General features: G+C 36.1%; 1 protein-coding gene across 1 annotated transcript in view; it reads left to right on the top strand.

Moving 5' to 3' along the window:
- The first annotated feature begins 237 nt into the window (after nucleotides 1-237).
- The window catches only part of LOC107721913 (cohesin subunit SA-1-like), a 24,582-nt gene continuing 11,387 nt past the window's right edge, over nucleotides 238-13,432 (top strand). Inside the window, exons 1-11 of the mRNA XM_016530130.1 lie at nucleotides 238-403; nucleotides 10,012-10,149; nucleotides 10,231-10,348; nucleotides 10,467-10,604; nucleotides 10,698-10,794; nucleotides 11,657-11,733; nucleotides 11,820-12,024; nucleotides 12,112-12,263; nucleotides 12,353-12,426; nucleotides 13,078-13,201; nucleotides 13,320-13,418. Coding sequence (XP_016385616.1) covers nucleotides 10,121-10,149; nucleotides 10,231-10,348; nucleotides 10,467-10,604; nucleotides 10,698-10,794; nucleotides 11,657-11,733; nucleotides 11,820-12,024; nucleotides 12,112-12,263; nucleotides 12,353-12,426; nucleotides 13,078-13,201; nucleotides 13,320-13,418 — 1,113 coding nt within the window. The 5' untranslated portion in view covers nucleotides 238-403; nucleotides 10,012-10,120. The remainder of the gene's footprint in view (nucleotides 404-10,011; nucleotides 10,150-10,230; nucleotides 10,349-10,466; nucleotides 10,605-10,697; nucleotides 10,795-11,656; nucleotides 11,734-11,819; nucleotides 12,025-12,111; nucleotides 12,264-12,352; nucleotides 12,427-13,077; nucleotides 13,202-13,319; nucleotides 13,419-13,432) is intronic.

Consider the following 13,432-nt stretch of genomic DNA (forward strand, 5'->3'; position numbering starts at 1 on the left):
AGACCAAAGAGGATTTTCGTTTAGAAAACGACGGGGGGGCGTAACGCTACTGTATATTTTTGTTGATGTGCTTGGAAAAATGCCTATAGTAACACATATGATCAAGAGTGATACAAAAGGCAACCTCAGCACGGTCAACTTTATCTCTTCCAAACAAGGCTTTTATTTTTGCTTTGTGTAAAAAGATCCTCTGTCCACCAGGAGGCGACCTCAGATCAGTCTCCCATCGCGCCATTTCGTTGCGGTAAAAGCCGCCAGATGGCAGTTTAGGATTTCTTCTCTCAGGAAAGGCGCGGTTCTGCTTCAGGTCTAATTTACAATATAAAAACATAAACTATTTGGTGAATTAATCGCGCCAATTATTACTGAGGCGTGTCCCGGAGGACCCCTTTTAGCGGTTGAGGTGAGTTTGTACGAGTTTTGCGACAATTGAGTCTGAATCTTTCCGTGGGGCGCGCGCTCACTGCGTAAATCGAGCTTGCATTAAAGATGGAGGACATGCAAGAGGGTGTGTGTGTGTGTGTGTGTGTGTGTGTGTGCGCGCGCGCGCGCGCAGGGGGGATGGGATCAATTCTCGAAGGACAGTGTGTGTGCGTGTACATGCCCCCTGGCCTTGGTGGCACTGTCTTCCCTTTCACTCGTGGCTATATTATTTTAATAAGCTGAGGTGCATGTGTTTTGATGTGTAATTGCAGGGACGAGCGTGACTTTTATGTCTTCCTGCCGCCATGCATGCGGACAGACAGACACTCAGTCGGGCGCGCGAGACTGCTGGTGTTCTCTGAGGCTCTCGTGCGGGTCGCTGCTCGTTTGAAATGTTACGTCCGGATTGTGTAGTTACTACTAAGTTTTCTACAATTCCCCGAGTTGTCACGAATAATATGCCGTATTTACAGACTTGAGGGATGGAGGTTGGTGTTGGTTAAGTAATGTGGGTCAGTAAAAGATAAACAGCTCAACTTTTTGGTCCGAAACGTACATAACTCGGTTAACTAACGTGAAACATCTGAGAGGAAAAATGTGTGGAGTGTTACTTACGTATTTTTAATCATTCATAATCCATTTGTTGTTTTCTCTTACTAACTTTACAAACATTAATGTCCAAATTTAGCCGGTAGTTCATGAAGGGTTTTTTATGAGTAGAAGAGGAGTTCAGACAGTACTTAAGTTACATAGTTCAAGGACTAAATCTGTTTTTTGATCACTTAAACCGAGCAATAAACACTTGGAGGCGCAATATTTGATGTTATGGTTGTGTATAACTTATTGAACAACATAACATGTTTACTGACCCTTTGGAAACGTAATGATTCATCTTGCTTCATTCTATGTTTGTAAAATATAATCTAACTAATGAACTGTTTGCTAACCAAGTTGTCACAGATAGTCTGTTCATCTATCCAGACTCAAAGAATGCGATATGACTTTATTTGAAAGCTCATGTTGACCCATCAATCAGTTTTCTATTTGTATTCCAATGAAGTATTGTACACACATCATTTGCTTTAGATTATACTGCTTTTTGAGGTGAGATGTTGGCAGGTGTCTGTAAATTCTCATCCTAGAACTGAGTAAGCACTGAACAGGCGATATCCAAATGTTGTTTGTGCACTTTCTGAGAGTTGATTCAGCACTGAACCATGGTGCAACACCTTGAGGCTTTTTGAGGAAATGTGGTTTATTTATTTATAAAATGAGAGAAGATTTTGCCAGCGCATCAAGTACTCTTAAGTTAAGAGATCACATCGTTTGACTTAGTTGAATGCTGTATAACTTGAATATTGTTTATTTGTACAGGTTCCATATCTTACTTTGGTTAACATGCAATATTCCATACAAAATATAAAATAGAAATATCAAGGAAATCTGGAAATAAGAAAAATATCAAGAAATTCAAGGTTTTCCATGCCTAGAAATCATAGGAATTAATGTAATGAATGAAATTTTAAAGGTTTAATATACTGGAAATTGCCCTTAGGTAGAGTAGAACCGCAGATTTGCTAAATTTTTACCAAATTGTTCTTTTCAAATCATTTTATTCCTGGTTCACAAATTGGTTTAAATTATGCATTTGCGAATCAGTCTGTTTTTGAAACATTTTAAAAGTCCTCATGCGGTAATTGACTGAAAAGGATTTGGAAATGTATTGGTCAAAGTGAAAGAAATCTATCCTTAATCATCAACTCTATTTGGTTTGTACATACTCTTTCTGTTTACTCTTATAAAGTTATGGCAGACATGAGTAATAGTGTAACATTAGAGCTTCACAATTTCTAATACCGTAAAAACCACTTTGATCTGAGACTATTGTGATGAGGGTTTTAGACGAGGTCTGTGCTGATTGAAGAAACCCACATTGGTATAAACGGCTTCGTACACTTTAGTGTTCGATATGTTGTCCATCTACATGCCTCGCACACTCTTGATAAAACAGTAAAGCTGTTACATGTTTATAACTTAATTGTTGTTCTAAATGCTGAATGTTTTAGTAACTAAAAGTCTAATCAATCTCAGAGGGTTAGAGTGATATTTGTAAAGATTTTATTGGATTTACTCAAGAAGTACATTAGTCTTATTCTGTGTAAGTGTTTCTGTTTGTACTGTTGCCAGGAATCTGATGGCTTTTTAAATACATCAAATAAAGGCTGTGGTTTGTAATTCTATCTATACATCTTGGCATAGGCAAGGGAGGCGTTGTGTAAAGTGTAAAATGGTTGATTTCACAATAGACCAGGGTTCATCCCTGGAGAACTTATTATAGACTTCAAAACAAAGCCTAAATCCCACCTTTAAGTACATTATAGCTAACTTAAATGTAAGATTAAAAAAAAGAAGAAGAAGGATTTTCAGTTTCTTTAAAGTCTTTTTCTTTGAAGTTTGTTTTAAACCAACTCCTTGGCAGGCCTCAGCTCAAATGTGCTGATTTCATTATCTCTCACCTTTATAGAGTGAACTATAAGGCAGAAATATTATTAAGGACCGCTTCAATTGATGTCCTTGGCTTTGTCCCTCTGGAGAACCACATACGGAGAGAAAAGCTCTCCTTAGTGCATTATGCAAGCAAAGATATCACCTTTCTCCTTTGGTTATTCATCTTTTTTGCATTATTTAGTGTTTGTGTATCTGTGTGTGTCTATATATGCATGTTATGCTAAGATAAAAACATGCATTTGTTGTTTTTAAATGGTTATTTTACCAATATTTTCAGAAGCGAACCTTCTTGAAACAGATGTTTATTGGAATAAATGATGCCCGGATAGTCATATTAATATTAAACTAGCGTGACTTCACCTTTCTGTTGTAGTATTATGCCCTCTCCTGAGTGCGGGTGTTTTTGGCAAGCAATTTAGATGCGTGACATGTATTCCAGGAGGCCGTTGTTGCCATGGAAACACCCTCACTGTCGGTCATATATTCTTATCCTGGAATTTTATTGGCTGTTACACTAAGATCAATGAATGTTGTTTTAAGAGATAAGAAAAATCACTTCACCTGTGGGATGAATTAATAGTTTTAATTACAGAAGTGGATGTAGATTTTTTTTTCTAAGCAGTTTTATGAATATTGATGTGAAGGGGCTTTTAATGTTTGTGAAATCCTTCAGATGGGGCTGATAGTACATGCATAGGTTTGAAAGGGTCTTTTCGTTAATAGTACTGTGCACATGTCTGTTCATGACAAGTTTATATGCTTATAAAATGTTCTTTTGTTTAAATAATACATTTGCTGACAGTATAAACCTGAATGCAATAGTTTAGTTATGCGGTTCAATCTTACATAATGGAATAGTTTAGTTCTGCTGTACAATCTTACATAAAGCAAAATTTTGTTGACTATATCTATATTTTTTTAGCATAATAAGTAGGCCTGTCACGATAAAAACTTTTTGTTGTGCGATATATTGCCCCAGAAATAATTGCGATAAGCGATATTATTGTCATTTTAAAGACCATTTTATGCCACTGAATATATAATCATAATGTAACAGCATAATAATGCAAGAAGGCCTACACACTTCCAAATGACAACAAACTTTTAATTTTTAAGAATATTTAGATCATGGAAATTAAGTATCAAAATATTAGATACCTTAAAAAACTTGAATAAATAGTAAATAAACATTTTCTAAAAAAAAGTGCAGAGTAACAAGTAGAAAAAAAAAATGCACAAAGAATTTGTATGGAGATTTTTCCATCAACAGATTTTTCCCTGACCTTCTTTTCTCTGTAAATTAAGGGTGCACACTATTGCTGAGAAACACAATCACTACTTAGCAGTCAGATGTCCGTATGCACGAAGGCACAGATCCCTAAACAAGACCATATCTGCAGATGAAACTTTGTAGAAGCAAAAATGTTAAATTTGAACTAGCACCTCATGACTACACCACGTTATGTATGAGAGGAATTTACAGTGCACTTTAGAATTGACTGTATACCCTAAAAAGGCAAAACACATTAAAGGAATAGTTCACCAGAAAATTTTAGAAAATTCATTCATCATTTACTCACTCTCATGTTGTTCCAAAAGCTTTTTCTTCTGTAGAACACAGAAGAAGATATTTTGAGAAAGTCATGCAGGTTTGGAATGATGTGAGGCTGAGTAAAAGATTACACAGTTTTCATTTTTGACTTTAACCCTGAAACAAGTTTCATAAATAGTTGGACATGATATTCTCTGATTTCTCTGAATCTGAGCTTAGTCAAGCCAAAGCTTTCTACTATAGAAAAGATCATAGTTTAAAACACCCATTGTAAAATTTTGACAAAGTTTAGTTACTTATAGCATACTTATTACACCGCATTTACATGCACCATTTTCTCTCTCTCTCTCTCTCTTTTTTTGTATATTTAGTTGTAATATGTAACACTGTAGTTTGCGCAATTTAATCATTTTCCATCACATTCTAATTAGTTCATTACTTTTTCCACATTTTCTAAACAGATTTGGGGTAAAATCTGTGGAATGGATTTAAGTGTAGTAAAAAATGGTTAAACAGAACTAAGTGTACTGCTCATATTGGTATCCAAAATATGTAATAAATAACCAATTTAAGTGGCAGGAAATGTTTAGAACTTTGAGTAACAGCTGTTCAGATTCTATGGGCACTGATTGTATGTAGGTCTGGCAATTCAAGCCATTTCAGTGTTAAAAACAGTGTTAAGTGAGCATTTTTAGTAGGAAGAGTGTTAGCGGTTAAACAAACAATGTTAAATTTATCTACAAGATCTTATGTCATCTAGCTAAAGGCTGAATTCCACATTGACAAGACAGATGAAATTACGTTATTTAGAAAGTCAGTGTTGGTAATGTCTCTCGCTGCGGCCCACTGGCTTGAAAAGACCTTGATTACGCTGATGTCTTCAGACAGATTTTGATCTATAAAACACTGAGTTTCTTTCAAGCCTGAGGTGGGAATGAGTGTCTGCGAGACAAAGCGAGAACGAATGCTGCTTTTCTCACAGCCTCTCAAGGCAATTGTCAAGCTATTTTGAGTGTTTCACAGATCATTAGAGACTGCTGTCTGTCCTTAGCGCGAGTGTTTATGAGATGAACAGATGAAGGGAGATATAAATCCACTCTCATTTAATCTGAATAAACAACCTTCACTTCTAAACCAGCCCACGTATAGATAAAGATTTGATCTCAGTATACAAGATATACAGTGTTAAAAAGGCTAAGTTTTGACACCAGGATAAATAATTACTAAGGAAAGAGGGAATGGTGCACATAAAGATTATTGTGTGGTTATGATTAGGAAATGTTTACATTCATGAATTTTGTAGACAGTTTAATGCAAAGCTACTTATAGTGCATTCATGCTGTACATTTTAGCAGTGGGATTGAATCTATGAAATATACATTGTTAGCACTATCATGTACATGTTGAGCTTCAGAAACAAATGTTAATTCACTAATGAACACATTTAAACTTTAAAACAGATGTAAAGTGTAACGATTTTGTTACATTTTTATAAGTTGTAACTGATATATCTTTGCATCCAGACCTGTTCTGAGGAGAAAATACTTTCAAAGAAAAATCTTTTATTTTCACATTTTCTCAGTCATTTTAATTAAGAGTCAGCGAGGGTAGTTGAAATCTGAGCCATAACTTATTGCTTCTTGTCACTGACTACGTTTACATGGACATCAGTAATCTAATTATTTACCTTATTCTAAATAAGCCAATATTATGATTGTGGTGATAGAGTTGCTTTTAGAATATTCCTTTACATGTTATAGTACATAGTTCGATTAATGGCAAACGTCATTATGCCCCCACGTGACGACATCCGACGTTCCCTCCGGAATTTCACATATAAACATATAGTTCGTCTTTGTGATGATGCCATGTACAGTTTTGGGTGTTTCATTTTTAATTTTATGAAAGCTTCAAGTGCAGTTAATTATTTTATTTTTTTAAGTGTGGTGACCCATACTCGGAATTAGTGCTCTGCATTTATCCCATCCAAAGTGCACACACACAGCAGTGAACACACACCGTGAACACACACCTGGAGCAGTGGGCAGCCTTTTTTTTTTTTCTGCGGCACCCGGGGGGCAGTTGGGGGTTCGGTGCCTTGCTCAAGGGCACCTCAGTCGTGGTATTGAAGGTGGGAGAGAGCGCTGTACATTCACTCCCCCCACCTACAATCCCTGCCGGTACGAGACTCGAACCTGCAACCTTTGGGTTACGAGTCCGACTCTCTAACCATTAGGCCCCGACTTCCCCATTCCATTTGAACATGCATACAGATGATGGCAGTGTTGAAGCTCTTTTATTTGCCGTCAAACGGTTGAGCACTGCCGTGTGTGTATCCTGTCGCAAAATGCGGCGAAAAATCCTACACGGCGGTAATAATGTGATTAAGGTGTTTATGTCTATACTGCACTTCAGTAATGCGACTAAAATAGGAATACTCCACATGTCTTAATTCGATTTCTGTTTACTTCGATTATGACTTTAGCCGGATAAAGGTAATCAAAAATCTCTGTTTACATGGTAGATTCTTAGTCAGAGTATTGTCTTAATCGTATTAAAATCGGAGTACTGTTGTCCATGTAAACGTACTCATTGTTAGTTGTGTGCTGCTGTAAGATAGTTGCATTTCTGAAAGCATTTTTTCTGTGGAACGACTTTAATAGGATCTATTCTGGTGATGTTTGCGTACTTGAAGAGGTAAAGATGATACATTTTGTAGTAAGAGATTAACTTGAAAGTCATTATGTAATACAAGCATGAAGAGGTACGCTTGATCGAACAAAACCATAAAAGCTAGACATCAGATGCAGCTATCAGAGGTTTGTGCACTCAGAATGGGCAGTTTGGTCTGATGTAAGCCAAACTGAAGCATACTGAGATTCAGAGTGTCTATTCCGCATTTAACCCCATTACTAGTTCAGGGCCCAGAATGATTTGAAATAAATTTGTTGTGCACAAACGTGAAAATAACCAGTTATCGGATGCAAGGAAAGGGACATAATTGGTCTGATTTTAAAGCATCTCACCCAGCCAGTGCCAAGAATAGCCTCATTTGACTGTCATCATACGGTGCTGCAAACCATTTAATAGTGTGTCCCCAGACTCTAATGAATCTGTGCTGCTTGCTCTATCAGCTCGATGAGAAGCTGCAGGCCCATTAGCACATTCACTGATCCATTGAGTTGCTTCCAGGGGTTGTTCTGTGCAAGGCCATTACTGGCCACATCTACACTTCTTTTTCCAATTTGACCTCATCGTGAGGACCAATTCATCTTGACCCCTATATGATCTTTTGTATATCTCTTCGGTTTATGTTTTGAATAGAAATGCAATGCATGTTTCTTTCAGGTAAATGGTTTCTCTTATGTTTCAAGTAAATTTTCTCTCAGTAAAAAGATTTATATGAAAAAAAGAATAGTACTTTTGACAAAAACCAATGTACATTCACACGAGACGAAGTAGCCTGGTCTTGCATACTGTTTTATTTAACATGCTGTGTCGATTCATGAGAGCCGTCATCTGAACACCTATTTATAACTCCAATGTTATTGGACACTTTTGCTGAATAATCATTGCAGAATAAATGAATCATTTCTGACTGTAAATGGAATGTTTCTACAAAATCTTGATATTCTATAATATTCTTGATATTTGTAACTGAAATCAGAGAGCTTTAGAGACGTTATATGAAGAGGAGATGATGATTATAGGAATATAAAAAATGGTAGATATAGTAACACTCAATATGCAGGTTAAAAGAACAGGCATTCACAGAGGCATTGTATGTTGTGGTTGTTGTTGTTGTTATTTTTAGCTAAAAAACTGATATTAGTTTTGAATGTTTTCATCTATTTTTATCTGATTAACAGGAAGTGTACTTGTATGACTTAAAATGGCTACGTGGGGGTGTTACCAAGATGCCAATCTTGACTGACTGACCATAAAAGGACATTTGGTTGTGTGAGTTTAGGGTGGGGCAACCTGTTTGGTAATAACAATAGCAAGTTTGGAAAACCTTTTGTAGAAACAATCTTTTTTTCAGTTTAGTTCTACTGCTGCAAAAATTCCACACTGCACCTTTAAATACCAGAAGATTGGAAAATAGTTTCAGATTGGCTGCTCATATTAGAAGTAGAGTCATTTGAAATAAATTATCTTTTACCATGAGCCATTGAACTTGTGAATGTTCCTCCATTATATATTGCTGACATTGACATTCATATTCTAGTATTCCCAAAAGGATTCAGCTCTCTTCACTGTCACCAGCCTTCACCGCTGAGGTGTAAATGACATTTTCTTTCCTGAGCTCTACCCTCAGTACATACTATACTTAACACTTACTCCTCAGAGAAAAATAGCATGTCTGCCAAACTAGAGTAATTTGTGCAAGAATAACATTTTAATCTGTATTTGTTTGTCTTAGGTGTGATTATGTAACGGTCAGCTGTTGAGTTTGACAAAACTGCGTAGTCTTTTTCTGGAGCACAAGCCCAGAGTTTCGGCCTGGGCCATATTTACTGAGATATCCAAATCTGTATGGGGGAGGGGGGGGAGCGTTACAGATGCAAAGTCAGGGGTTTTATTTTCTTATTTCCACTTAGAATACCATCTGACAGCAGTTTGGTCTTGAAAACCCTGTATGTAGGGAATTCCAGCCTGCATTCCTGTTGAACTTCATCCATATGTCTGTTTCACGGTTACGTGTGGTGATTCAAGCATTTTGAATCCTCAATGTCCACAGAAACATCTATTACTACAGTGTGGAAAGTCTCCTCTGGGGGTGGAGAGCCATCTTGTGTTGGTTAAAATCAAATCATGTGTGAAGATGCATCCAAGTGCATTTTCTAAATGAGACTGAGATGGAAATATCTGCTTTTCATATTGTCTAATAGCGCAGATATTGTCTAATCTAATTTAGATCTGTATACATCCCATCTCAACTTGACATAAATGTGTTTAGCCATCCTATCTGCATCTGTTTCTGCTGTTTCCACAGCAACAGGGAAAAGCCATGCTTGGGATGCCCCCTAATGGCAGTGTTTCTTTTGTCAAATGTAATATAAGTTTGTTTTGCCTCAAGTACAAGTGATTAAGACAAACGTTATTTTGCTGTAATAAATAAGTATTCATTATGATTGCATTTGAAGTTGTTGCATATTTTTGTGGTTTTGATCCTAGATTATAGTTTCATTGAAAATCATGGGTTGTGCTGTCCCTAGTGGCTATGTGATGTTACTATTTTTTATGCTTTAAAATGGCAATTTTGGTTTTATTTTTATGTATCAATTTTTTTCTTTATTTTATATTATTTAAAAAAGTATTTAAATATAGAAATTTACTTTTTATTACATTTATAAAAAAAAAATGTATAAAATCGAATAAATGGCAGTTACCAAGCTGCATATGTCATATTGTGTACAAAATTGCTTTACTGCTCAGTAAGCGTTTTGTACTGTTTTGCATTTATCTGCACGTAATTATGCTTCATATCATACTGATCTGAGCTTCTGTTTTCTCTCAATTTTCAGGTTATGTGGTCTGAAGCATTCTGGGCCTGAACTGAAGAATCGCAAACATTCACGTTCTCACTGGGTGATTCATCTTTAGAAGTCTCCTAGTTTTGTCAGAAGACACAACATGATCAACTCAGACTTTCCTGTGTTGCAGTAAGTAAACACTTTAAAATGATGGGCACTAATATAAATGTGCACAAAAATGTTAATAAGCATTTGCATTACGCTGTGCAGGGACGCGTCAAATGACGGACAAGGCGACACTGTGAGTCTGAGCATGAGCGTCAGTGAGCTGGATGACTCTGGGGAGGGAAAGGGCAAGAAAAAGAGAGGCAGACCTGGAAAACAAGGAGTAAGACCACCACTGCTGAGCAGATCAACTGATTGCATTCATTTTAACCCTAAATGCATGGTGTCAGCCACTCTTTCTGATCTCTCTCTTTTCTTTTTTCTTTTTTCTTTTTGGCCAGGCGGCTAGTAAGAAGGCCCGAAGGTCTCCGGTTGATAAAGGTGGGAGGAGGCCGAATGGAGTGGCCCATCAGAATGGAGAAGGCACAGACCCCAGCACTCTGTTTGAGGTGGTCAAACAAGGCAAAAGTGCCATGCAGGTAAAACGCAACACGCCAAGTGTCTGTCTGTCTGTTTCTGTCTATTTGAGATGGAATTAAGTGACTGTTGTTTTTCTTTGCATTTGTTTCCAGTCCGTCATTGATGACTGGATTGAAGCTTACAAGCAAGACAGAGACCTTGCACTCCTAGATCTAATCAACTTTTTCATTCACTGTTCTGGCTGTAAAGGTAATTTATCTCATTTATTTCTCAATAAAGTTCCAAAGTTGCTTTTTTTTTTTAAGGCTATGAATTATGGTCAATTGCAATCATAGGATTTAGGGTGTATCAAAGTAATTTCAAAGTATCAAAGTAATTTTAAATTAAATTACATCTATATTTAGGTACATCTATATGCACCAACATATATATTAATAAACATCTATATTAATAATAAGGTAATACATGTATTTACAGAGGAATCACAATTGTGAAACTCAACTTATCACCTGATTCCTATGTACAGCCTCAGAAAACAAGATTTGGCAACCAGCCCCTTAAATCACCAAGCTCATATGCTGTTGATGAAAAAATTAGATGCTTCGAGAATCATGATTAATTAAAACTGATTTAAATACGGATAGGAATCTGCAGTTACTCTACTATTTAAAAGTTTGGGATTGGTAAGATTTTTATTTTTTATCATTTTTAATGTTTTTGAAAAGCATTTATTTGCTCCAAAATACTGTAAAACTGTGATATTGTCAAATTTTATAGCAGTTTTTAAAATGTTCTATTTTTAATATATTTTAAAATGGAATTTATTCCTGTGATGGCCATTAGTCCAATCTTCAGTGTCACATTATCCTTTGGAATTCATTCTAATATGCTGATTTGGTGAAACATTTCTTCTTATCAATGTTTGACAGTTGTGCTGCTTAATTTTTGTGCAATCCATGGTACATTTTTTTTTCAGGATTCTATGATAAATAGAAGGTTCAAAAGAACATCATTTATTTGATGTCTTTTGTATCATTATAAAAGCCTTTTGATCAATTTCAATGCATACTTGCTGAATAAAAGTATTAATTTATTTCAAAAACAATCACAGGCACTGTAAGGATTGAGATGTTCAGAAACATGCAGAACGCTGAAATTATCAGAAAGATGACAGAGGAGTTTGATGAGGTTTGTTATTATTTTTGACCATATTTTTTCCACCTGAATTCTTAAATGTAAATGAATGAATGAATTTCTCTACTCGTCTAATCCAGGACAGTGGCGACTACCCTCTCACAATGGCAGGGCCGCAATGGAAGAAATTCCGATATAACTTTTGCGAGTTCATCATGGTTCTGATCCGTCAGTGCCAGTACAGCATCATCTATGATGAATACATGATGGACACTGTCATTTCTCTGCTCACTGGGCTCTCAGACTCACAGGTCCGAGCCTTCAGACACACCAGCACGCTGGCAGGTCAGTCCTTCTCCATTGACCTTCAAGTCATACCCGATACTGCAGATGAGTTATTAATTTCTGTCTCGTGTCTTGTTTCTGCTGCAGCAATGAAACTGATGACAGCACTGGTAAATGTTGCTCTGAACCTGAGCATCAATCAGGATAACACACAGAGGCAGTATGAGGCCGAACGGAATAAGGTGGCAGGGAAAAGAGCCAACGAGAAGCTGGAACTGCTGCTGGAGAAGAGGAAAGAGGTGAGATGGCTTCCTTTTCTTCCAAGTTTTGTTCTGCTGTCTCATGAATTTGATTTTCAATCTGTTTTCTTGTTTATTTCATCTTCTAGCTACAAGAAAACCAAGATGAGATTGAGAACATGATGAACTCAATCTTCAAGGGTATTTTTGTTCACCGTTACAGGTGAGTGGCATACAAGTAGCAGGTAGAAACCATAGACTGTATAAAAACATGGACGTAGTGTCCGTGACGTCACCCGTAGGTTCAAAGGCTTGATATAATTTAAACGGATGACTAATAAAAAAATTCACCCACCTCACAGTTGTCATGAAGGGCAAAATTAGCTATATAATGCAGTAAGTATTTTTTATGCAATCTTTATGTTTTGAGATTCTTTGACTCTATGGCTATGTTAAATATTGTATTATATTATATGATATTACATTATTACATTAGAGAGGATTATTACAGTAGAGAGCATTATTAAATAGAATATAATGTAGTAATAAAATTATTATATTATAGAATAATAATAATATAAAAATATATATTGTATAATTGGAAAGAAGAGTTATTATTAATTCATATATAAAAATAATTTTAAGAACCATTGAGGTTGCCGCTTGGTAGAAACCCATTTGTGAGCAAATTGTTCTTTTCAATGTCAAAGTCAAACCATTTCACTAATCATAGTCTGAATGATTTATTAGTTAGTCAGAATCAAACTGATTTTTAGAAATCCTTATCCAGTAATCACAAATGTCTAGAAACCAATTAGTCAATATGTTGCATAATCCTATGGATTTCATATTGTGTTCTCTTGATTTCTTTCAGGGATGCCATAGCGGAAATCAGAGCTATTTGCATAGAAGAGATTGGCGTTTGGATGAAGTTATACAGTGATGCTTTTCTCAATGACAGTTACTTGAAGTATGTGGGTTGGACGCTACATGACAGAGTATGTATTTATTTATCTGTGTGTTAATAACTATCAAGCATAACATAAATTATATATACTAGATTAAATATTGTTGATCTAGATTTTTTTAAATTGTTTAAAATTTAATCATTTACAGCAAGGTGAAGTTCGGCTCAAATGTCTAAAGGCCCTTCAGACTCTCCAGACTCTCAGAGAGCTTTTCCCCAAACTTGAGCTCTTCACCAATCGGTTTAAGGTAATATATATATA

This window comes from Sinocyclocheilus rhinocerous, unplaced genomic scaffold (assembly GCF_001515625.1).
Source record: "Sinocyclocheilus rhinocerous isolate Xijiao unplaced genomic scaffold, SAMN03320098_v1.1 scaffold90, whole genome shotgun sequence".
NCBI lineage: Eukaryota > Metazoa > Chordata > Actinopteri > Cypriniformes > Cyprinidae > Sinocyclocheilus > Sinocyclocheilus rhinocerous.